At 42.9% G+C, this 27,907-nt stretch overlaps 1 protein-coding gene across 1 annotated transcript in view; it reads left to right on the forward strand.

Moving 5' to 3' along the window:
- Nucleotides 1-27,907, forward strand: part of AK7 (adenylate kinase 7) — a 274,267-nt gene that overhangs the window by 66,975 nt on the left and 179,385 nt on the right. The window contains exons 2-3 of the mRNA XM_085628033.1: nt 4,787-4,975; nt 6,985-7,093. Of these exons, the coding sequence (XP_085484159.1) occupies nt 4,787-4,975; nt 6,985-7,093 (298 nt within the window). The remainder of the gene's footprint in view (nt 1-4,786; nt 4,976-6,984; nt 7,094-27,907) is intronic.

Consider the following 27,907-nt stretch of genomic DNA (forward strand, 5'->3'; position numbering starts at 1 on the left):
TCGCCAGAGTCAAGCCCGTCTGTGCCCGTCCGGGCCCAGACGGGCCCAGGGCCTGTCATTATACCCGACCCTGTGGCTCCATTTACCACCTGGCTTCGATATGGGAGGGACGCCTTATTGGCCTTGCGGCCGCCCCACCCCATTAGTTGTAGCTTTGCTCAGATGGAAACTATTCCCTTTTTATCGTGTAGAGCCTGTCCCACCGGCCACAATTCAGTGGCGGTGAAATCTGTTATTTCCATGGCTTTACTAAATTGCCGGTCCTTGCCAAGCCATGCCATTGAAATTAACTCTCTTATCTTAGACCATGAGTTGGATGTACTGTATCTTACTGAGACGTGGCTCGCCCCCAGCTCTGGTCCTGATATGGTCAGAGCACTCCCCCCGGGCTTTCACATAGCCCATCTTGATAGACCTAAAGGGAGGGGAGGAGGAATTGCAGTCCTCTATAGAGACACGTTTGCCTGTAAGATTCAGAATGGAGGGGTGACTGATTGTGAGAGCTTACAGTTCTCCCTTCGGGTGTCACCTACTGTGTCTTTGGTTGGTTTGTTGATTTACCGCCCCCCTGGACCTTTGGGTAGCTTCCATAATTCCCTTCTTGAAACTACTGCACTCCTTGCCTCTTCGACTGCCAACTTTGTCGTCCTCGGAGATTTCAATATCCATTTCGAGGACCCCACTAATGCCGCGGGAGTCGATTTGCTTGACGACCTTAAATCGTTCGGAATTAATCTGGCCAACTCGGGCATGACTCATGAGAAGGGCCATCTGCTCGATCCTATATTTTCCAACTTGGACCATCTTACTTCATCTTCGGCTCTTGCCCTGCCTTGGACAGACCATTTTTTGGTGTCCGCTATATGGCAATTCGATAGTCCAACTGCAGTGGTCTCACGGGTATACACCCTAGAGAGAGCCTGGTCGAGGCTCCCAGTTGACACCTGGATGCTGCATTTGGAGGCCACGCAGCCCTCCCTGGGATCTAACCCTATAGTTGCTGACGCAAACCTTTATACCTGGCTCGTGGATTCCCTGGATACTCTCCTACCTAAAAAGATACAACTTACGAGGGGGAAGAGAACGGGCTCTGCACCCTGGTACTCACCTGAACTGAGAACCCTGAGGAAGGGATGCAAGAGACTAGAGCGCTCCTGGAGGAGAGACTGGAGTGAGTCGAGTCGCAAAGAATATCGTGCGGCCCTGAGCAGGTATAAATCCGCTATCCGGGTGGCAAAATCAGGATTCTTTGAAGAGCGTATAGGCTCGGCGGCCAACTCTTCTAAAGAATCATTCAGGGTTATTAAGGAGCTACTGAATGCCCCCGACCCTCCGGTTCGCCACGAGGACCCTCGTAAAAAATGTATAGAACTAGCCTCGTTTTTCAAAAGTAAAATTGACAACATTTTGGCCTCCCTTCCTCGGCCAGGTGAGGTCTTGTCCTTGGAGGACAGTCCCACCGCCCAACGTAAGTCGCAATCGGTGGAGCTGGCTTCCTTTGGTCCGGTCACTAAGGAGGAAGTTTTGGCGGTTCTGGGGTCTATGAAGAGCGGCTCCCCGAAAGACCCAGTACCGATTAAATATCTCAAACAGGTGTCATCTATAATTGGTGGCCCTGTGACGGACCTGATAAATCTGTCTCTCGCCCAGGGGGTAGTTCCCCCTAGTTGGAAAGGCGCGGTGGTCAAGGCCCTTTTGAAAAAACCTAACCTTGACCCCGCTGACCTCGCTAACTTTCGGCCTATCTCCTTGCTGCCGGGGATCAGTAAGGTGGCTGAGAAGCTGGTGAACAGCCGCCTTTCGGACTTTCTGGAAATCAATTCCCTTCTGGGCGATTCCCAAACGGGTTTTCGCCCTGGTCAGGGGACTGACACCGCCTTGCTGGCGGTCGTGGAGAATGCGAGAAGCATGCTGGACTCGGGAGGTTCAGTGGCAGTGATCCTCCTGGATCTCAGCGCTGCTTTCGACACCGTGGACCATCAGGTGCTTCTCCAACGGCTCTCTGGGGTGGGGATAACGGGTTTGGCCCTCAAATGGTTTGCCTCCTTCTTGGAAGGTCGCTCATTTGAGGTATGGGAAGGCCAGGAAAAATCATCTTCATCCCCTCTCCAGTGTGGTGTGCCACAGGGCTCCTCATTGAGCCCTACCTTATTTAACATTTACATGGCCCCCCTGGAGAGTGTGGTACTGCCGCTGGGTATTAAAATCATCAGTTATGCTGATGATACTCAGCTGGTGGTTGGCCTTCCCCAGTCGGCACACCATCCCGACCGGCTGCACACGTGTCTTGAAAAGATCTACACTTGGATGTGCAGCTCAGCCCTAAAGTTAAATGGCTCCAAGACGGAATTGATGCTGCTGGGGAACTCTTCTCCATCTCTGTCCCCCAGCAGCTGGCCAGACTGTCTGGGACCGGTACCTTCCCCCAAGCGGGAGATTAAGAGCCTGGGGGTATGGCTGGAGCAGGACCTATCTTTTAAAACCCATGCCAAAAAGACTGCTGGCGTGTGCTTTGGCCTGCTCCGCTCAGCTCAGAAGATTCTGCCTCTACTCCCAGTAGCCACCCGCAGGCTTCTCATCCAGGGACTTATCATCTCGCGGCTGGATTTCAGCAATGCGCTTTTCCTGGGTGCTCCCGAAGCTACCCTGAATAAACTGCAGCAAGTGCAGAATGCGGCTGCTAGGCTTCTGACGGGTCTCCCTAGGTGCCAATCTGCCCACCCGGCGTTGAGAGCATTGCACTGGCTCCCGGTGAGGGACAGGGTGAAATTCAAATCACTTTGCATTGCCCACAAAGTTCTGCATGGGGTGGGTCCACCCATTTTGGAGGAAATGGTCCAGCCTTACAAGGCCTCTCGTTCTCTCCGCTCTGACCATCAACATCTCCTTCAGGTCAGCAGGGTGAAAAAGGCAAGAACTGGTGGCAGAAGGTTCTCTATAAATGTGGCCTCCCTGTGGAATTCATTGCCCCTACAGCTGCGCGCGGAAGCCAGTATTCTTCGTTTCCGTAAACTTTTAAAAACCTTTCTGTTTCCCGTGTAGGCCCTGTTTTTTGCAGTAGTGGCTTGTGCCGTCAAGCGCTGGGATGCCTATTTGGTAACCAGGCGCTATACAAAACTCAGAATAATAATAATAATAATAATATAAAAAAAATGTGAATGAATTTAGACTATATTTGTAACTTGAGTGATGACTTACCGACAGAGGCCTGAACATGAACTATCTCTGATGACCTTTTGCAGTTGATCTAATCTGAAGGATTTGATGGCTACCCGATAGAACAGCCTGTAGAATATCTCTAACCTGATTGATGACCTATTGCTGTAGGCCCGAAGCCTGTAGGAACTGCATTACACTAGGGGTAGATTTTCTGTTCGATTATTGATTCCGATAGACTGCTACAACTAGTGTTTTAAATCTGTACCATAGGCCTGACCCAATAACTTCTTTGCGACCTGATGAATAGCTTTACAGTCAGATGTTTGAGAATGTAATATATGTGCAACCCAAGTGACAATTTTGCGGTGTGAAACTTCAGCATGCTAAATTTTGTGACTCGACAAGTAGGTCTTCTGCCTGACACTTTAGCGGGTAAGATCTCTGCAACCTAAAAGTCTGGACATGTACAATCTCTGTAACCTGGCATAGCGCTCTGCGACTTGAATCTGTGAGATATCTGTGGCCTGAAGGATGCTTGACTGAGCCTGTAAGTTGCATATTACTTAATGGTTACCTTTAACTAGGAAACACTAGTCTGATGGGTAGTTCATCTGTTATAACCTAGTCTTGTAAGATTTCTTTAATCTGAGGAATGGATATTCTGTCCTAAATCGGATACATCTGCACTTGAGATACCTCTACTATCAGAAGTCTTACTTGTACAGACTCTGTAGATTTATGGATTAGCTCGAGTCTTTTTCGTTTGTAGGAGATGAGCAACATACCCTGTGTTTTCTTAAGCCAGTACCTATGATATCTCGGTTGTACTCAGCTAATTTTATTACAAAACCCCCTAACAGCCTCAGCATATCGCTGTAATAAAATGCCTCTACTGTTGTTGCTCCAAGAAACAATGATTTGGTGAGGCGTAGACTTAACACATAAACAAACAACTTTAACTAACATTGTTTAGTGTGTATTTGATGTGGACAAACTGTATTGCACTGAAATGTATGTACCGAGACAGTTAAAAAGCATAGCCACTTTTCTCTGAAATGTAATAAATGTTTTACTTTCAAATCTTCTAAATAGCAGATCTCAAAACAATCATATTCCCAGGACATCCGCAGTAATTATGATGATCCCGAATTGGTTTTCTCTACTAGATAAGCATATGTTTGTGAATTGGCTCTGGGTTTGTAAGAAACTCAGACAGCCTCTGTTTTTTTAAAGCTAGTATTAGGACTGTTCAATAGAGCTTTTAAATCTGTCGAATAGAAAACATTAATATAAGAGATTTTCTTTTTGTATCCTTTTAATCACTTTTAAACAGGTACCTTAGTGTGTCACCAACTTGTATAGGTTTGTTTTATGCTTTTTTTCTAATAATTTTTTCATAGCTTTGTAATTTCATATTTTTTTGTGCAGTCCAAAATGTACAATAAATCAGCATTTTAATGTGGGAGCCAGTTAAGTAATTTTCCTGGTTTCAGAGACATCACCTCTTTTCCAGGTCCACTCACAAACCTAAAAGAAATTATGTTCAAATCATGTATAGTTATTTTTGAACTGTAGTGGCATTTGCAAACCACTCCATATATGTGATGTATGTTTTTCCATTTTTCAGTATTTGTCTACCTGTGTGGTTGGTGCATCCTTTGAAGATGCTGGTGGAGACGAAGAGGAAGAAGAGGAAGCAGGGTCTGTTCAGACTGAGGTTGCCCCTTTAAAACCCCAAGAAGGAATGTTCCAAATAGTTGGAACTCTCTCTAAGGAAAATAGCAAGAAACCAGATTTTTGTTTGGAAACATATTCGGTAAGCTTTTTTTTCCATATATACTTCACAAACTGTAAAGGAGATTCCTGTCAACGACTATTTGTAAGTGGTGGTGGAGCTAGTAAAACATTAAACATGTACTTCTTTCAAGTGGAGAAGCGGAAAAACCCAAAGGTAATGTCTGAAATAATAACAATGTGTGTCCTCAGCATATATTGAGGACATACACCACTTACTGATATTTTGCCACAGTTACAATAGCAGCATCCTTTTGTTCTAGGCATCTGTTCCTTCAGCATTTGTGTTCTTCCTCTAGTGCTATCTATAATTACATGTCCCACCAATTAATTCTGGGGGTAGAGATGATGCAACATGTTATTCTCGAGGATAAAATCTCAGACAGCAATAGACTTGAGTCGTGATAGCTCGGAGTCATGAACGCTGCTTAATGTTAGGAAATGTCTCACAACTGTGGTGAGAATCACAACGCAGCACCAAAAGGCTACGATATTTGATACATGGCAAATGTTTGAAACTCCAAAATCCTGCATTTTTCTGAATAGCGGGCAGCATCACTTATTTTTACTTTACCTGGATTTGTCTGCTCTAATCGCTTAATCTCACAATATTGAGGACGTTTGTTTGATTTATTTTCTCATGATAAGTAGTTGAACTTTTTATACATGCTTTAAATTACGATGGCTAGACTGATAGATGCATCAAGATTGGACTATTGCAATATCATCTACTACAAACCCCACAACGATAATGATCTAGTTACACAATATTTAAAAAAAAAACAGGCAGAAAGATTAGTCCTCGCTCATCTATGATGGTGAGGCTCCTCTTTGAGAAAATTATTCTCATAACCGTAATTTGAGAGGTGACGGGGCAGTTCCACTGACAGTCGCCCTGTGCCCACGGCTCCAAGCCTGTGGATGTGAGCAGATCATCGCTGATATGTTATTGAACGTAGCTTTTGCGTGAAATGTGAGTTCTAGTGTGAGACCACAAAAGTGATATGTTGCAATGTTTTTCTTCATCTTGGTTCCTGATTTTCTTGAAAAGATGGCCATCCTTGTCTCCATTGTTCTCCTGGCAATGTACTAATGTGTAGTGTTAGGAGAGAAAGCATTTAGTCCAAGCAACAAACTTAATTTACTACTAATAATTAAGTGAGTTAGCACTTTACGTTTTTTATGATTGAAGTGCATAATGTATCCTGTGTTATTGTTAATTATTACTTTTTTTGTATAGTTAAGGCAGAAAGAGCAGTGCAGTTTCTAAATCCATTACAAAATGGTGGGGTTGGGTGTCAGGAATTTCCAAGCTCTGTAATTGTGATAACGAAGAGGCCAACAAAACGCAGGCAGTGTTCCCTTTGTGATAGATGAAAGATCAGGAAGGCAGGTAGGACTGGCTCTGCATCCTCCATGATGGGAAGAAGCCCTAAGAGGCCATGCTCATCTGTCATTGTGACAGTTGTGGGAGTGTAGGGTCTTGAGCTAAGATGACACAGTGAAGGAACTCAGAGGTTAGTCCTGCAGGCAATGTGAAGGAGTTTCTGAAGGCTCTGAAACCATTATAATGGGTGAGGGCCAAAGTATATGAAAGTACAAATTATAGCGCACAGTCAATTAACAGCACAATTACCATACACCAGGTGACGGGAGCACCTCTCCTCATATTAGGTCAGCAAATATGTAATCATCTGCCTACTATCAGACAATTTGGTTTCCACCCTTGATTCTTGACGTCAGGCCCTTTTTTATGTGTTGCTTACTAATTGATTTGACACCTTTGCAGAGTTACCTCATGTTTTATCCATAGTTCACTGTCAGTAAGCTCTTTTAAGACTGAAGATAAATAATCCCATTTAGGTTAGATTTGGTGCAAGATACAATATCCTCACAAGCGATCTAGGCCGGATAAGCTGAACGTTGTTTGGCTCTCCCACATTGTGGGAAAAAATAAAAGATGTGTAAATGAATACCCTGTGTTCCCTTAAGGAACAGTTCTTTCTGTCTAAAATGTATGCCTTTTTTCAGATCACTACCCGAGAAGAACTTTTAGATTACTTGCTGGAGTGTGATGTCATCGTTTATAATATAACTGAGGATTTTCATCAGATTGATGAAGCCACCTGGGCTGTTTCAGGTTGGTCCACATTTTATTACTAAATGTTGTTAAGTTTTTTTAACTTTCAATTGCCAGACTGTGTTCCAATAGCACTTTCCATTTAATTTGTGTAGACATTCCGTGGGCCTCAGTACGATAAACATTGTTATTCAGATTGCCTAAATATTGTTTGATACACTGCCTAAATAATGTTTACACCTACAGCTTATTGTGAGTCTCAAGATCACCAACAGGATGGAGCTCGTCAATGAACTCCATAGCCTGGGTAGGACACCCCAATCACTGCACGCACCTGTGCAGAAACCTCCACAATCACACAGGGAGGTGGTGCAGGAGGTCAAAATAAACATTTGGAGAACTAGTCCGCTGCACCAGGACACATCGGGATGATGGCAGAGCCCGATCCAGCCGATGCTGTTTGGCCCACGGCTCCTTTTAAAGGAACTTCCTCTGTTCCCTTACTCCCTCTGCCATTTAGTGATTGATGCCAGTGGGCCACTTAAGTAAGGGACCCTTATGGCATACCTTGACGTCATCGCCCAATCCCCTGCAGGATGCAGCTCCTGGGCCAATGTGCCTCCAACATGACACAAGGCAGATCCTCTCCTCCGCCATGAGCTTCTCACTGTACCGCTCCACACTACCTGTTTGCGCAGCCTGTTGAGCACCCGCTCCTTTCCCAATATCCTGATTTTGAGTATCGATTAGTGACTCAATATCCAAAAACAATATTATGATACAAAAATTTTGATTGTAAAAATGTAATGTTTCCATACTTATAATGGCATGTACAAAAATATAGAGAAAATAAATATTGTTTCACACTATCGTTAAAACACATACAGAAATTATATATATAGTTTAAAATAGTACTTCTTAAATTTTTTAATAAATAACATTTATTTAGGGGCCGATTCCGATCCTGTATTTTTTTTTCCCATCCGACTCGTATCGGTAAATTTTTCCATACAAATCGTACAAGTCCCGTCCGACCCGTGAAGTACGATTCGTACGTGAAAAATACAACTTTTCCCGATCCGATTTGTACGGATCGGCCCGATCCTTACAAATCGGATCGGGAAAAGTTGTACCAGACGGACCCGGACACTTTTCCGTACAAATTGTAAAAATGCAGTCCAAGCGTACTAGTACGATCCGGACCGGCTTTCGGATTTACGATTTGTACGGAAAATGTCCCGTACACGGGGAATGCCATTACCCGCTACGAAGCGAACTTTGTACGACTCATATCCCGGGTAAAGTTGTTTCCGGGCTGCGAGTCGTACAGGCATACACCCCTGTGTGTTGTGTATGTACGGTGTGTACCCCAACATCACATATGTATGGTGCGTACCCCCAACATCGCGTACCCCAACATCGCATACCCCAACATCGCATACCCCAACATCACGTACCCCAACATCCCGTATGTACGGTGTGTACATACGCGATGTTGGGGTATGCGATGTTGGGGTACGCGATGTTGGGTGTACGCACAGTACATACACGATGTTGGGGTACGCACCGTACATACACAACACACGGGGGTGTATGCCTGTACGATTCGTACCCCTGGGGACTCTGCTTTTACAGCTGTTTTTGGCTCCCGTAAGAAAAGAGCCGTACGGAGTGCCGTAGGGACGAATCGTACTTGCTGGGTTGGAAACCGCTGCTTAAATACATACAGACGTCGCAAGCTGTTTATTTTAGCTGTATGGTCTTTTGTACGATTTGTATGGAAAGAGGCTTTCTGTACGAATCGTACTTCCTAGGTTGTAAGAAAAGTTTCCCGGGTACGAGTTGTACGGGAAAAAAGCTCCATACAACGATTTGTACAGCTTTTTTCCAGGATTGGAATTGGCCCCATAATGTAAATTAAATACATTTAAGTAATATTTAATACTATATATAAATATATATTTATATAAACACACATCTATTTCTATATACATATATACAATGTAACACTTATTAAAAATATATATTTTACATTATATCAAATATTTTGGGTTCTTTATTTAAATTTACTATTCTAAAAAGCATACATAGGGGGCCTGACCTGCCTCCCCACGAGAGAAAGAAGAGGATGTATCCCAATGTAAACGTGAAAGAGGAGGAGTGCAAGAGATGCAAGAGGGGTACTTACACCTCCTCTTGCGGATTTGTGGATGACGGCGCTGTAGATAATATTAAATTAACTGTGGCAGCATGGACAGATTAGGACCAAAAGCACATTGGTAATGTATTCATTTCTACTGTGACTGCATTGTCTTTGAATTATACATAACTGAGAATATAAATTGTGAGCACTGCGGTCCAAGTTCATATTTCACTAGCTGTCCAATGTGCATTCTGGGAGATATTGGCCACTAAGACTACAGAACTACCGAGTAGTCTGCCTTTCAATTAACACGTGGTCACTCTGCATCAGAAATGCTGCTCACCTGTGATCAAAGCCAATACGTGTCAGGGTTAACAGTGGGGCTGCCGCTCTCATTTTGAATAAAAGCGATTGTTTTCCAGAGATCGGGTGTTGGTGAATTTCTTTGATCTATATCAAAGAACATGAGAGCTGCAGCCCTATTCTTAATCCTGGCACATTTCAACTTTGATATAAGCCTTGATATGGCTTATATTTGTTCCCTCCAAAGTCCAACACTTTCCCTACTGTTGCATAGACTTGAGTGGGAATAGTATGTATATGTATGTATATATGTCTATATATAGGTATATATCTATATATCTATATATATATAATGTGTGTGTGTGTGTAGTATATTTGTAGGTATAGTATATGTGTTCATTTGTATGTATAGTATATTTGTTATTTTTTTTAATTTGTATATTATTTGTGTATATATATATATATATATATATATATATATATATATATATATCTCCAAGAAAAGCTCAGTGAAGCGCACACTCAAAATGATATTCTGCTTGTGCAAAGAAACTTTATTCCTCAGTTGCAACGCGTTTCGACAGTAACACTGTCTTGATCCCACACTGCGTGATTACATGAACGTGCATTATATAGAAGAAGGTAACATAGAGACAGGACTGTTTCTCAAATCAGTACAAAATGGCAATGCAAAAGTGGCGGCCATCTTATAACGTATATTCACTATAACAATTTGAATAGTATGCTATATGCAAGAAGACGTTCTCACCAGTGTAATAGCACATACCTGCTGCTGAGACATTTGATTAATGTATATCGGCACAAAATTGCGATTGACAAACGTGAATGGCACATCAGTGCTCGGCCGTGGATTAATTGAAACATGATGATAAATGTATTCATGCAAAGCAATAAGTCATGTTCCATGTGGAAACCCTGTGCTTGCTAGTGACCGCGGGAAGTCCCACGGGTTGCAGGGCACATGATATTATGGGTGTCAAAGTGCCCATACTAGCATGTGAAGGGTTCTCAGTCAAGACCTGCCTCCCACCGCCCGCAGATGTGATGCCTATTCGCCAAGTGGCAGAGGTTGTGTGGGGGGTCCCTCGTCTAACAGAAAGAACGTGTTGTGCATATGTAGATGTCAAAATTACCAGACAGCCGAACACCAAGTCCAACGACCGTTTAAATGTTCCAACTCGCCAAGTGGCATGGGGTAAAGGGAAACAGTCCAGGTTTCCAACATGAAGACCGTGTATAAGTGGAACAATTAAAAGGTTCTAAATAATTTGTATAGAAAGTGAATTGAAATTTCTTATCTTAATCAAGGTGCATAACCGAGCCCGGGGAAGAAAAGGGTAGGGAACCCGTGAAGTGTTTGTCGAAGTACGGTGGGTCCCTTCCTTTCCTCATTTGAAAAGAAAAAAAAACCATAAACCTTATGTTAATGACCACACCTGATGTGAATGCAATATATACATCATTTTGTTAAAAACATGTGTTAACTGTTCCTGGAACAGAAATAAGGAAGAAATTGAGGCCACTAAGTACATTGAAAGGACATCTCTGTCATCATGTAAGTGCGTTGCTAGCTCTTCATCCAAGTTGTGGCCTCCAGGGAATTTGGTTTCTAGCTCAAGTATCCACTTGGATTCTTTTTTTCGCAGTGCTAGTTCTCTATTGCCACCTCTATGACCCATGTTTATCTGCTCGATGGCAAAGAAGCGTCAGAGGGATTTGTTGCATTGGTGGTGTTCCTGGAAGTGCCTAGCTAAAGGGTAGTGCAGGTCCCTGTTGGTGATGGCCCTAAGATGTTCTAAGACCCTCTTTTTGACCATCAAGGTCGTGCTTCCCACATACTTCATTTTACAGGGGCATTCCAGAACGTATATGACAAAACTGGAGCTGCGGGTCAGAAACTGAGTGATGCGTCTGTTCTTGCTCAAACCTGGTACTTTGACTTCCTTAACCATGTGGCTGGACGTGCAGGCTTTGCAGTGCCTGCATGGGAAGAAACCCTTGAGATTGTGTGTGTTTCCCGTCCGGGATTCTGTAATGTCCCCGTGCACTAGGGTGTCCCTGTGTCAGACCTCCAAAAGGTGCCTTGACAATAATGGGCACATTGCAAGACGAAAGTCATGGCCCAAGAGGAAGAATAATGACAAGGACCAATGGTTGGACTAAGCTGAACCGAAAACGGAACTTAAAGATGGCCGCCGCGTTCTAATTAGCGATGGTCTAGTTTATTTCCCCACAGGTGTTCTGAGGCTGGTTGAAGCGCGCGCGCTGAGTCAAACGCGCACTTCACTGAAGTTTCAACCGAGTATACACGTTCAGGAAAGGCTCCACAGAATTCTAGTACCAGAGAAATATTTCGTCGGGAATTCGTCCGGATATCGACCGCTAGTCCCGTCGGGAGTAGTTTAGGTCAGCGCATAGATTTTCCAGCTTCGTACCTGGTGCTTCTCCCTCAGCAGTCCTCGTCAAAGGGTGAAGGTGACCTGGAGGCATTGCAGTTCAGTCAAAGTTATCCTGAGGGAAGAAAGAATAGAATAAATAAGCTAAGTGAAAAAACTGTTGAATAATGAATGAATATTTTTTAGAGCATGGCACAAATAGAAAGACTTGTACTAAGTTAAAGGCTTAGACGGATACTTACCCACAAGGTGTATACGACCATTGTCCCTGTAAAAATAAAGAGAACGGTTTATTGAACTTGAGACAAATTGATAGACGTTGTATAAGGTTAAAGATTTAAAACAGATACTTACCAGTAACAGAGTTACACGGCAATAAACCCTACAAAGAAAGTAAGAGAAGAGCTACATTAAAACCCGGACAGCTTAGAAAAGGACATAGACATATATAGTCAATAAATTAAAAGAGGAATTGGAAAAGGTTATTCAGAAGAATAGAAGCACCACACAAGAAGTAAGTGAAGTAAAAGCCATTTAAATAAATACTTACCAAAGGTGAGGTAGAAGGTTGAAAGGGCTAAAAGTATTATCTTGTTTGATAGGTGAATTCTTCTGGTGTTTTTAACAAAGAAAAAGAGAAAACAACACAACGAAGCTAGAGGAGAGGCACAGTACTTGGAACTTTGGGTAGGCATAGAATATAGAAGAGAAGGGAATGTGTGAATAGTGTAGAACAGGTGATTAACCAATCTTGTTTAATATTTAGATTCTCTCAGATAATATAGTCTGCAGCTCGGAAGAAGAAGCAGGCGAGAAGACGAGTTTTAGGACCAGTCTCTTCTTGGTTTATTATTTTATCCAATCCCCCTTCCCCCCCAGAGGGTAGTCTTGGAGTCTAGATATTTTACTGGACCTCTGGAGTATCTTTGAGGGGGAGTTGGGAACCAGCATCTCTGTTCCTGTGTAAGAATCTTGGTAAGATATTCTCTGCACCTTGACACCCTGAGGCTCCTTCCCTTTCTGTATGTGATCATGGGTCTTTCACTTATGATGGGGCCCACAGTGGGGTCAGTCTTGAGGATCTCCCAATTATCTGCCAACATTTTATGGATTGTCTGGGAGTTCCTATTGAAGGTCATGATAACCCTGGTGTTGGTAGTGTTTGAGTCTTTATCAGAAGTGTCAAGAGTATGCTGTCTGCTAACCATGCTCATCTTTTGGATAGCTCATCTCAGTACCCATTCAGGATACTCCCATGCTCTTAATCTAGATAGCATGGTTACTTGTTCAATGAGGTAGGCTTTGTCAGTGCTGTAGTTTCTTCTTGCCCTCAACAGCTCCGCATAGGGGATGCTCCATTTGAGAGCATCTGGGTGACTGCTGAGGGCATGAAGAAGACTGTTGCCTGCCGTGTCTTTGCTGTACAAACTGATAACAAGAGTACCCTGTCGCACTTCGATCCTAACGTCCAGGAACTCTATACATTCCCTTCTCATGTTCTGACTGAGTACTATATTGTACAGGTTGATGTTCAGTTTCTCAATGAAATTGGTAGCTTTTTGTTCGCTACCCCTCCAAATGATGAACAAATCATCTATATACCGCAGCCATAATACAACTCTCTAAAAATCAAAGCAAAGCATTTCCTCATTGCATATTTCCTCCTCCCACATGCCCAAGAAGAGATTGGCAAAGCATAGTGCAAAGCACGTCCCCATGGCGGTGCCGAGCACCTGCTCGTTGAGCTCTCCATTGAACATGAAGATGTTATTCATCAAACACATCATCATATTTGAGTATGTTCTAGGTAGCCTATGTGTTTGTCTCATAAAAAGTGCAAGCAAGCTTTCATTCCTTGATCCTGCTCTATGATAGTGTATAATGAATTCACGTCAAGTGTGATGTGAATGTACCCATCCTCCCAGACGGTGCCCTCAAGTTTGCACAAAAATCTTTGGTATCTTTAACATGAGAGGGTAAAGTGGTTACATATTCTCTCAAGAAGTGATCCTCATATTTTGAGTTATTTTCTAACACACTCCCTAAGCATGACACGATGGGTCTGCCAGGTGGGGCCGTAGGAGTTTTGTGTGTTTTTGGAAGAAGTTACAGACTGGGCAGTTTGGGATAATCCTTCTTTAAGAAGCAGTATTCTTCCCACGTAACAATCCCTGACTGCTGACATTGTGTAAGCTTCCTCCACGTGGTGGTGATGCTCTCATTGTATGTGGTGGTGTTACATGGGCAATAAAATCTACGATCATCAAGTTGTCTCCAAGCTTCATCAATGTACATCTGCCTGCTCATCAGTACAATATTGCCGGCTGGTGGAGCGATGTGGTCCTCTTGTGTCCTGAGGACCTCAGGACACAAGTGGACTTCATCCCCCAAGCAGCAGTGCACCAGGAGCCGCGTTTGCAGAGTGGTGTAAAAAGGGGGCATGGCCTCGGACCACTCCCAGCAATCCCTATGTGTGTCACTTACAGGAGGTACCTGGTGGGCTAGTTGGCCCCCAGGGACTCTCAGGAATGAAGGGGACTTAAAACCCCAACTTAGAATGCGCTAGGAGGCGCGTTTGCAGAGTGGTGGGGAAAGGGGGTGTGGCCTTTGTCCACCTCTCAGCAATCCCACTGTGTGGAGCTTACTGGAGGTAAGACGTAGGCCAGTTGGCCCCTAAAGGACCCCCAGCAGCGAAGGGGACTTCAATCCCCATCCAAGAGCACGACAGGGGTTGCGTTTGCAGAGTGGTGGGCAAAGGGGGCGTGGCCTGCTATGAGAACTTAGCAATCCTGCTGTGTGGGACTTACTGGCGGTAATAGTAGGGGTAGTTTGCCCCCAATGACAACCTGCAGTAAGTCCCACACAGTGGGATTGCTAAGACGTCTAAGGAGGATATGCACCCCTTTCTCCACCACTCTGCAAGCGCACCTCCTGGCAGACTACGGGATGGGGGATGAAGTCCAATTTACTCCTGAGGGACTTTGGGGGCCAAGAAGCCCTCTTGGTACCCCCTCTAAGAACTATGCAGCGGAATTGTTGAGCACCAGTCGGAGGCCCAGCACCCTTTCTCCATCACTCTGCAATCGTGACTACTACTTAAAGAAGCATCTTTCTGTACCTCTGACTTAGAGGTAGTTTTAAGCCCCCTGCCCTATTATGTGCTAGGGCCTTACAGAGGAGGTTGTTCCAATCACAGGGGTACCCCAACGCATAGTGTTCCCTAGTGTTTGTAGGTGTGTTCACTGTATTCCAAGTGTCTTTTAGCATGGCACTGGCTCTAGGCCTGGATAGTCAGTCAGTTACCACCAGTGCCCATCAGAAAAAAGTTGGGGGCACCGGATGACTTTGCAAAAAGCCTCTTAATGCTCTTCTGTTGGTTCTTTGTGCACATCTCTTGCTTCTTTCTGCGCCTTTCTTCCTCTCTCTGCACATGCCCTACCTCTATAGGCATAGTTAGAAATTAGCATTTAAAAAAGCTTTGAAATTCACAGAAAAAAACACAGGTTTCAGGGACGTTATAGTTAGAAATTAGCATTTAAAAAACCTTTGAAATTCACTGAAAAAACCATAGGTTTCAGGGACGTTATAGTTAGAAATTAGCATTTAAAAAACCTTAGAAATTCACTGAAAAAAACACAGGTTTTTGGGACGTTATAGTTAGTCGGACATTTCACTCATACAAAACCAGAGAAATTTGGCCGTTATAGTTAGTTCAGCTAACTATAACTCGCGCCCCCGCAATGCACTGCTGATGACGTCACATATTACATCGTTCATGACATGGTCAGTGACATCACTGATGACATCACTGATGACATCTCAAATGACATCACTGATGACATCACTGATGACATAATCCACGTGATAATCTGATGCACCTCCTCATACCCTAATATAGCCTTTGATAAACCCACTCTAAAATACAGACTACCATTTTTGAAATCATAGACACACCAATACCAGTTACTACATATCCACTCACTGATTCCTAGGTCTACACGCACATCCACTCATACATGCAGTCAACCATCAATACAGCACTATCATATGCACTCATATACCTATACAGACACTCACACACCGCCACTCATCCATAGAGTTACTCACACACCTAGTCAGTCATGCGAAGAATCAATCACACTCCCATTTACTTACCTATACAGTTATACACACACACCACCTGACTTATTCAAACATATACTAACACATACTTATACTCGTATACAATAACTAATACAAGCACACACTCATCCATACAGCCACTCTCACAATCACTCACTCTCACATATAGTCATATATGCTCCAACACTCGCATATACTGCCTTTCACATATGTAGTTACTCACACGTACCACTGAGACATCTAAACACTCATCAACACACCCATACATACTCACCCACCCATACAGCCCTTCACAGATGTACTCTTGAACCCATACATCCAGTGAATCACCCACTCACACAACTATGCACAGTCACACACCCCCACCCACCCACACAGACAATCAAGCACCCATGCAGTTACTCAGACAACCAATGAATAACCCATATAGAAACTCATTTAGCTACTCACCAACCCATTCAGCCGCTTACACACCAACTGACAGACTGATACAGACATTTACACAGTTTAGTCAGTAACCCATGCATTCAGTAAAACACGTTTAATCACTCACTTATACAATCAGTCACGCACCTACTAAATCGTCCGTTCAGACACTTATACACCCACTCATTCTTCAATACACCTTGGCATATATATATATATATATATATATATATACAAAACCTAGTTAAACTTTACAGAAACACACAGTCACTGTATGATGTCATCAGTGATGTCATTTGAGATGTCATCAGTGATGCCATCAGTGATGTCATTGACCATGTCATGAATGATGTAATATGTGATGTCATCAGCAGTGCATTGCGAGGGCGCGAGTTATAGTTAGCTGAACTAACTATAACGGCCAAATTTCTCTGGTTCTGTACGAGTGAAATGTCCAACTAACTATAACGCAGAGGTCTTCAATTTGTGGGGCGCGACCCCCACAGGGGTCGTGGAGTCATGGGAAGGGGGTTGTGCATTCCCGGGCCTCACTTCTGCCTGGACTCTGGAAAAACAAAAGTCCCCAGACAGTTCATTATGAAATTAAAATACTAAAAACTGCAATGCCATTCAGGGAGCGTTTTCATGTGATGTGAAACCGGAGCTGATCAGACCGCTAAACAAGGTTTGCTTCCAGGATGCCTGCTTGCCTGAAAAGAATAGAAATATGCCCTATGAGTTAATCTGAAAACGTAAAGGGCAGTTTGCAGCTGTAAAGAATGCTTGGGAGCCGGTACTGGCTTTCATTGATCAAATCACTGAAAACTTTAGGATGAGCTGTGATGTGCGGGCTTCTAATTGTAAATATATTTACATAGCGATTACTATTCTGGAGGAGGTGTTGAAGGCCAGTAAGGAGCAAGAAAAACAAGGTTTTGCAATGCAATAGGTCTTGCAATTACGCAAGTTTGAGCTATTGGCATTGTAAATAACAATGCCTTTTATTTATGTTTTGGTTTTTAAAACTTAAAGAAAAGACATTGTCATATACAATCCAATAGCTTAAACTCGCTTAAATGCGCGAACTATTGCATTGCAAATCTATTGTATATCATTGTGGCCAGTTTATTTTCCTCAAGTATATTACTTACCAACTGTAGCAGTTCTTCGAGATTGAAATACCACATAATTAAAATAAATAAAAGTACTCCCAGTATTTCTGAAATCTGGGTGGGCGGCCAGAGCTTTGGGTGTTTTGAAGTCTGCTGTCTAGGCTTAGGAAAGTGATGCGTGAGGTCTTGCATGTCCTCCAGTGCGTCACCCATCTTTTCTGCTCAACATGGAGCATAGCGTCGTGTCAGACGTCACACATGGGGCGAAGCACTACCATATGTGTCAGTAGCAGCGATACCTAGCAGTGAAGTTGTGCTCAGAGCTAGTGCAACACTAAGGCCAGGGCCACTGGAATTATGTGATTATGCGGATGCAGCAATTTTCATATAATTTATACTTTTGCCACATAATCCATCATCATCTGCATAATATGAAGATTTTAACATAAAATGGTTTCGAGCTCAAACGGTACAAAAGTTATTAAAAACAAAGCAACAGGTGTTGCTGCGCAGTGGAAGATCCTTTGTAAAGGTTGACTGGTCATAATTCTGGAAGTTATGCCTGTGTGTGGGTGTTAAAGTGGTACTAATGAGTTGAAACTAATGCCCAGACAGTGTTAACAAGTTTAGAAATGTCAAAATAATGAAGTGATACTTTCCCAAAATGTGCTGCATAATTTGTCTCTGCTTGCCTCATAATTTATCCAACCCTGCTGCATAATTTGGGCCTCCCCTGCTGCATAATTCCAGTGGCCCTGACTAAGGCCACTGAAAATAGCTGCCTTACGGCCTGCATAAACAAATTACCCCAAAAGGGGGCCATATAACAATAGTGTCCTCAAAAGCCCTTGTTAGGGAAAAATGAGCACTCAAAAATCCAGTGGCAAAGTGAGCAAGGGACTCACGTCTGAGCATACCCTGCCAACTTATGGCGAACAAAGCGGTACAAAAGGGGGTGGTGATGGACGGAGCATCAGAACCAATCAAACACTCACACCCAGTCAACAGATCTGGGTTTGATCCATCACCGTTCTTTAGCCCACTCTGCCACCCCAGTTCAGACATGGCCATATGCAAATCAGTCTGACCCTGTGCCTCATGGGAACTCCCTTGCTCACTTTGCCACTGGATTCAAGCAAGCCTGGCTGAAGACGGCTGAAATGCCAGAAACCGGTCCTAGGAAGCTTGTTTCCGGTCCAGGGAAGGCATGGCTTGCCAGTTCGGGCTGGACTGTTCCCATGAGGCACAGGGTCAGACTGATTTGCATATGGCCATGTCTGAACTGGGGTGGCAGAGTGGGCTAAAGAACGGTGATGGATCAAACCCAGATCTCTTGACTGGGTGTGAGTGTTTGATTGGTTCTGATGCTCCGTCCATCACCACCCCCTTTTGTACCGCTTTGTTCAGAAAGGTGTTATCATCCAAATAAGTTTTGCCAAAGTATGTTTTATTTGTGAAAAAGTACCATTGTGAATTTTGGGGTAGTTCTTTTTGAACTGTGTAATAAGCCTCTGATACCAATCCACAATCACCCACTAACTTTTCGTTTGCTAAACACTGTTTAATATTATTTCCCCACATAAAAATGATTTGCCGTGGGAATTGGGGACGTTTATGGTTGTTGAGGATGAGGAGTACCAGGTTCCAGAAATATTTGTCAGGGGGGGTCCTTACACCTGCAAAATTTTGACAGGGGGGTCTCGGCATCAAAACGTTTGAAGACCTCTGCTATAACGTCCCTGAAACCTGTGGTTTTTCAGTGAGAAAAAAAATAAAATAATACATATATATATATATATATATATATATGTATATATATATATATATATATATATATATATATATATATATATATCAACAAAACACCGTGTCTTGTCAGTTTCCCTTACACGGGAAAGAACGGATGCGAACCCGAAGTTGGTGCTCAGTGGTATTTTATTTGCTTTTGTTGCCTTCAAACCACCATGACTGCCACGACTCGTTTCGGCCTGAAACGGCCTTGAATACATAACGCGCTTGCGAGGTCTTGTTATATTTTTAAAGTGTTTAGTTCTTGCACACGTGACAGCATTTAGATAACAGACAGAGAGGAAATACTTTGCGTATAATGCATTAATGTTTGTTCAAAATCAGCAATAAATAGATAAAATGCATGGTAAAAACATTATATCAAAATATAAAATCACATACAATTAAATACATATGTAAAATTATATAAAACTAACAGCAATGCATAAAATGTTAAACTATGCTTTGATAGTAAAATACCATGTTGCTTCATGCATTTCGCCCATTTCAGCCATATGCTATCAGGAAAATGCATTTTTTAGCTGCTTTTATCTATTTTGTTGATTGTTTACATTGATATAAGTTGCAATCCATTGTTAATGCTGATTTGTTCTATTCAATGTTTTCGAACTACACATAGTTAAGCCCAAGTGGGCTTAAATATTGATATTGTTATCTAACTGTCTAGTACCGTTCTAAGTGAATAAAGTGCTCTTGTGCTCCCCTGAAAAATGATTATTCATTAAAGTGACTATGTGCTCATAAAATTACAATATTTAAAATCATTTCATGTTATAAGCATAATGCTTGATGCAGATAGGCAGACCTAGAAAGAACGAGAAGAACAATGGGCAGGATGCGAAAAAGAACAAAAGAGAAAGGATGAATGGAAGAAGGAAGATATAGGGAAAGACAAGGATTGGAAAGACTAGAATAGGTTTTAGTTTGAGGTAATATAGTGCAAAGAAGAGATAGCGATTATTACATCATTTGTGTATTTCCTATTGTTCACTAATTATGTGAACCGTTTACAGGTGGGTAAAGAAGTCCTCACTAGAATTGTGTCCATTTGGTGCCTTCGTGTCCAACTCTACAATATATCTGGTTTCAAGTTTACATAGCTTGGACTCACGGTTGCCACCTCTTCTTAATACAGGGATACTGTCTATTAAGAAATATTTCAGGTGATCCAGGTTGTTTTCATGGATCTCTCTGAAATGCTGGGCTACTGGATAAGCGGGGTAGAGTTTGTGATTGCTCTCATGTGCTGCGATATCCTCTTGTGGGCCTGCAGCTTGGTGCTGCCCACGTACTGCAGCCCACAAGAGCACTCCAATATGTAGACCACAAACTGCGTACGACACATGTGAAATTTAGTGATCTTAATGGGTTTCTCATTGAATGGGGTTGTGTATGTAGTCTTGTCCATGCCATATTTACAGGCCCGACAGTTGTTACATTTCTTAAATCTGTTGTGGGTGGTTAACCAATTGGATGAGGGCTTCCAGGGCAGCTGCTTACTAAAGCATCTTTCACAGATTTAGATTTTCTAAAAGTTATGCATGGTTTCTTAGGTAGTAGTCTGCCTATTACTCGGTCATTCTGTACCACTGGCCAGTTTTTACTGATGATTTTACGTAAGGTGTTATGTTGTCCACTGTATGTTAATATCAATCTGGTTTGTGCATCAGTAGTTGGTACGTTAGCCTTAAAAGTAGTTTCAAATAAAAGATCATTTCTCACTGCTTGGTTTGCTTTCATAATGGCAACATCAATGACCTGATTTGTATACCCTTGGGCAATGAATGTGGCTTTACTTTCAGATTGAGCCATCTTTAAATCAATTTCACTACTGCATATGCGTCTGAGTCTCAACATTTCCCCATAAGGGATACTGCATCAGTGATGTCATCAGTGATGTCACTGACCATGTCATGAATGATGTAATATGTGACGTCATCAGCAGTGCATTGCGGGGCCGCCAGTTCTAGTTAGCTGAACTCACTATAACGGCCGAATTTCTCTGGTTTTGTACGAGTGAAATGTCCAACTAACTATAACGTCCCTATATATAATGTAAAAAATATAAACAAATAATAATAATAGATATATTTAAACAACATTAAAAAAAAGTATAGTAATACCAGCTATACTGTGTGCCGATCCAGTTCATTCAACAGTAGTGACAGTGTAGGCTTTCATAGGACTCACGTTTACTATTATATTATAGGGAAAGTATGGGACTTAGGAGGGGTAAACTTTACTATTACACCTCCAGTCTGTGAAACAGTAGGGAAAGTGATGGACTTCAGAAGGGTTACATTTACTATTCCCACTTCAGCCTGTGCAACAGTAGAGAAAACATTGGACTTTAGAGGGGTAATATATACTATTCCCACTCCAGTTTGTGCGACAGTGGGGAAATTGTTGTACTTCAGAAGGGTCAAATTGAAAATTCTCACTCCAGTCTAAGCAACAGTAGGGAAAGCATCGGACTTCAAAGGGATTACATTTACTATTCCCTCTCCAGTCTGTGCAACAGTAGGGAAAGCGTTGGACTTCGGCACGATTATATTTACTATTCTCACTCCAGTCTGTGCAACAGTGGAGAAAGCGTCGGACTTCGTATGTGGTAAATTTACTATTTTGACTCCAGCCTGTGCAACAATAGTGAAAGTACTTCACTGCAAACACATTACATATTTGAATAACTCTATTAACTTAGAACAGATATAAAAATTTTATTATGGATATTAATAATTAACCCCCAAAACATTATATATATATATATATATAAATACAATTAAATATATGACATGATTATTAAACAATGTAATAACTAATTTCAATTTTTAAAAATTACATTTACTTATTACTTAACTCCCTACACTATACTCCCCACTAACCTAGCAGCCCACACTTTAAAATATAACTAAAATAAATAAGTATAACACAATTTACATAATTGTAATCAACTAATTAATTATCAAATAATAATTTGTTAATTAATTATTATTTAATTAATGTCCCACTCTATACCCCTACACACCCTGCAACCCACAACTAAAATATAACTAAAATAAATCAATATTGCATAATGTACATAATCTATCAGATAATTCATACTAAATAATGAACTGATAATTATTACTTAATTAACTTGCCATCCAATATCTCTACAAACCCAACAGCCCACACCTAAAATATAACTAGTATATAAAATGAATACATATTTTTCCTAATTATGAATTAAATAATTCATAATAAATTATTAAATGAATAATTCATTGTTAACTAATTATTGCTTAATGATCTTTACACCCTATACCCCTACAAACCCAGCAGCCCCCACTTAAAATATAGCAAAAAATATAATTATTACACAATTTACATAATGAATAGTCAAATAATTAATAATATATGAATACATAATTGTTAATTATTTCTTAGTGAACTTCCCACCCTATACCCCTACAAACCTAGCAACCCTGCTATGATACTATAAATTACTATTAGCAATTAAATTAAACACATTAGAAATCACGTAAAATTGCAAGCTATATTTAAAAATATTATTAACAAATATACAAATAATAACACATAAAATTAAAATATGTACTAAAACACATTAAGATAATTAAAAAATGATATTTCTTACAACTATATTATTGAAAACAATATTGCAAGAACGATATTCTAAACAACAATATTTCTTACCTGAAAACAATTGAAATTCTTGACAACAGTATTTCTGCATCAAGATATTTTTGTATCACAATATTAAAAAAATGTCTCCAATATTTCTGTATCCCAATATTTACAACTCAATATTTTGTCAAAATTTCTTTAGGTATCACAGCTTTGCATGGTGCCACTGAGGCCATCCTTCGAACCCCTTACCTTTTAGGACCAGCGCTTCTTGCGCAGTGTGTTCCCCACATGCGCAATAGACGCCATATGTAAGTGTAGCACCCTGCACTAATCCAGACAACCCTTATGGTGATTTTAGTGGTCTTAGACAACCTTAGAAAGCTCTCTAAGTGGTAGCTTTCCAGAAGGAGTGTAAAGCAGCTTGTTTTACCAGTCCTTATTCTTATACTCTAGGCTAAGTGAAAAAGAACCACACAGTGTAGTTATAAAAATGTGTATTTATTATAAACACTCACTCATTGCAATATCTCCTACACAGAGATATAACCACAATACACACAATACTTTCATAATAGAACACATAAGTAGCACACATACACAGTGATCTCCATTGTGAGACTAAACCATATACTAAAATAGTGGAATGTGAACCATTACCTAGGTCGAGACTGGACCCAGAAGAAGTAGAAGAGCCGGGGACCCAAGGAACACCCCAAGGTAAGTACCCAGGAACCCCGCAGAAGCCGTGTGCAGAGTGGGAACATGACTGTGTGCTCAATACAAGTAAATTGGTGAGTCGCGGTTGCAGTTTTTAAGAAGAAGGTCCCTTCCCAGAGGACTTTAAAGAAACCCTGTGGAAGATGAAAGTTTGGAGAGTGACCTCACTCATGGATACCCCGGGAACCAGGAGACCACAATGGAGGCCTTCAGTGAAGATGCCGCTGGCGAAGAAGGCGAAAGAGTTCGGTGGAACCCATAAGTGGATTCAAGATAAGAGGTACCTGCAAGCAGAGGAGACAGAGTCTATGCCACTCAGGAGTGACCAGGAGGCACAAAAGACGAATGCCTAGTGATGTCGGAGATGCAGGAGAGTTGACGGTGTCCTTCAAGTTGCAGCTGTGTGGACCAGACAATGCTGCGGAAGACCAGGAGCCATTCACAAGCTGCCCCTCGTTGGATGTCAAGAGTCAGAGGGTCAGTGTTCGGCAGGGGTACCAACAAGCCTTGGCAACGGCAACAAACGTAGTAGTCAAAAAAGGTGCAATGTCGGGACTAGAAAGGTCCGAGTGACTCACCAAAAGCAGGTAAGTCAGAGCAGGCCACAAGCAAGCAGGGGAGCCCACTGAAGCCAAAGAAGACCCTCAAGAGGACCCACAGGCCTGAGGCACAGGAGTCGCAAGCTCATCAAGGATGAAGGCCCAAGTGCAGAGAATGTGGTGAGGATGAAGATCTTGGTAGCAGGAGGTGCTTGAGGAAGGAGCTTCTTGGAGCCCGAAGATCTCTGGTGAGGAGAGTGAATAATCCTTGGCAACAGCAAGTTGATGTGGTGCACAGGGGTACTGCTACAGCGGTTCCGATGAGGGATACTAGCTTCAAACTTGCTGTGAGGACAGTGCGGTCCTCGAGGGAGTTGCTGAACCACCACTTGTGTTGTTGAACCTTTTGGAGTCCATAGGAGCAGATGCAGCGAAGTGACACCTTCACTCTAAGCGTCTTGTGTGTCCACAGGCCTGTAGAAGAACCTGTATGGAGCACAGGCACAGACAACGCAGAGGACTGGCAGGATGACGAGACCAGGAGTAGCAGGAGTCTTTCCAGTTGCAGTCTTGGTTCCTAAAGCAAAGTCCAAAGTGCCCAGGCGGTTGAACCAGTCACAGGGGAGGATAGATTCTAGATGGATAAAGTTAGCCTTCAATATGATAAGGTCGCACCCTTGTTGTGTGTGGGGCTGTTACAGATTTGTGTCAGGTTGAGTTCAGCAAGAAAGGTTTTGAGGTTTCTAACTACAGTGTCATTGAAATCATTCCAGTGGAGGTTGAAGTCTCCAAGGATTATTTGGATACCATGTTGACCCGTGTTTGTTGTGACAATGCCCATTAGGCTGTGGGTGCAAGGACTGGCTTTTGGTACAGTTCCTGTGCATTTGAATAAAGGGTGCAATTGCCCGAGCCTACACCTATCATACCCACTGTGCTCTAGGTTCAGGTCTATTTTTTGCCAGTCCCTAATCCAGCATCCGCCGCCCCACTTCCAATGCCTAATAAACAAGGCCTTGATCTGCGCTTTTGCCAGACCCTGCACTCAAGACAGCTACCTCAGGCCTTTGCCATGCCTGGTGGGTGCTGGATACAGGCCCTACACTCAGCACCTCTCACCTTAGCAGTTACTGAACCTCTCCTTCTATATACCTAACAGAGTCTTGCATAGTGTCTGGATTCAACAGCACTGCCTCCTTAGCTGCTTCAGAGATATCGATTATGATACTGATGGGGTGATATACATGGTCACTAGTGGTGTCATCAATGATGTCTTCTGTAATGCCATTTGTGATCAAATGTGTGAGATAACGAGCAGTGCATTGATAGGTTGCGTAGCTCAAAATAACTTCCCTAATTTAGTCGATTTTAGGTTCTGTGTTATAACCAGTCTCTTCAACTCAAGCTTTCTAGGGCAACTTCATAAATAATAGAAATTATTTACCCAATGGAGCAAAGAACCATACCTTCCCTTTTTCAGAGTGGTATCAATGAATTGTTTTAGTTTTGTTATGTTATACTTTGGATTGCTGCTAAAGTAAACAACCCATAGGGCACAGTCATTTGTTCAAGCACACCAGACATTGTGTGCAGTGCGCAGCTTTGAAAACACCCTGCTCCCTGTTCACCTTCCCTAGAACCTGATATGTATTGGCCCTAGTTACAGGTTTGACCTTGAGATCCTGTGCTCAGTTGCCATTCAACATAATGTGTTTCATAGTGGCATAGCTATATGCAGCAGGCTGTGGTTGCAGAAGGTGAACTTTCGAGTACTTCTAGGAAATGGCATGCTTTCTGGAAATATCTGTGTTCTCTATGGAAACCCCAGAATGCTGTTGCAACATCTCACAATGGTGGCACAGTCATGGGCCTCCAAGAGCTGCAAAGAATGGTATCTCACTTCTATTTTGTATTATTATTTTAAGGCTGGATTTGGACCATGTCTGTGCCCCTTAATCTTCCCTCGGGTTTTAGTGTGTTCTTCATGTCTCTTAATAGCTGATTGTAAGAAACTGGAATATTGGAGTTGAATCGGAAGCTCTTTTATTCTTCTTTCTCTGTTTCTTTTTCTGGGCCCATACAGCTACTTCACTCAAATTCTATATTTCACACACAGAGGCATTAGTCCTTCGATGGACCCTTCTTTGTTACAGTGAGCAGTGAGAAATCAGGGTGTCTAACTGTTGGCCACCCAATGAGAACCAATAATTGGCAGCCAATCCATAAATTTGAGATCAGGTTCAAGTACACTCTCTCAGAGCCATGCTGTAGAAATAAATTATTGCATTTGGAAGACCCAACCTTCTAAAGCGGTTAAATCTAACCAGAATTATACAAACCAGAAGCTCTGCTGAGGCTATACAGAACAAGAGCAAAAGAACCTGATGTTCTGAAAATAATCTATGATTCTCCCTATCATGGTGCCAATTACGATCCGGTAAAAAAATTCCCCGTGCGACTTGTATCCGGTCTTTTTACCGTACGAATCGTACAAGTGCCTTACGAACTGGCAATCACGATTCGCATGGTAAAAAGTCCATACGAACCGCATCGGGAATGATTTCCCACACGTCCTCGGGTCGGAAAATGTGTCCGACACGTCCTCGGACGATGTACCGTACAAATGTGAAAGGTGAAGTCCGACCGCGGAATCACGATCCATCCCGTGCGTCCGATGTTACAACCGTATGGAAAAAACACCGTCCGCACCGAACTCCCATAGCAACCATGGAGACATGTGCCCGCATACGCGCCCAACACTCCCCCCCCGCCCCCGTACGTCCGAGACGTACCCCCCGTGTATGTACACCCCCACCCGTATATGTACACCCCTGTACGTCCGAGTCGTACCCCCACCCCTGTACGTGTCGTACCACCGTCAATGTACACCCCAGCACGTTCGAGTCGTACCCCCACCCCTGTACGTGTTGTACCACCGTCAATGTACACCCCAGTACGTTCGAGTCGTACCCCCACCCCTGTACGTGTCGTACCACCGTCTATGTACACCCCAGTACGTTCGAGTCGTACCCCCACCCCTGTACGTGTCGTACCACCGTCAATGTACACCCCAGTACGTTCGAGTCGTACCCCCACCCCTGTACGTGTCCGACCCCCATGTATGTACACCCCAGTACGTACAAGTCGTGCCCCCACCCCTGTACGTGTCGTACCACCGTCAATGTACACCCCAGGACGTTCCAGTCGCACCCCCACCCCTGTACGTGTCTGACCCCCATGTATGTACACCCCAGTACGTACGAGTCGTACCCCCACCCCTGTACGTGTCGTACCACCGTCAATGTACACCCCAGCACGTTCGAGTCGTACCCCCACCCCTGTACGTGTCGTACCACCGTCAATGTACACCCCAGAACGTTCGAGTCCTACCCCCACCCCTGTACGTGTCGTACCACCGTCAATGTACACCCCAGTACGTTCGAGTCATACCCCCACCCCTGTACGTGTCGTACCACCGTCTATGTACACCCCAGTACGTTCGAGTCGTACCCCCACCCCTGTACGTGTCGTACCACCGTCAATGTACACCCCAGTACGTTCGAGTCGTACCCCCACCCCTGTACGTGTCTGACCCCCATGTATGTACACCCCAGTATGTACGAGTCATACCCCCACCCCTGTACATGTCGTACCAC

Source organism: Triturus cristatus, chromosome 9 (genome assembly GCF_964204655.1).
Source record: "Triturus cristatus chromosome 9, aTriCri1.1, whole genome shotgun sequence".
Classification (NCBI taxonomy): Eukaryota; Metazoa; Chordata; class Amphibia; order Caudata; family Salamandridae; genus Triturus; species Triturus cristatus.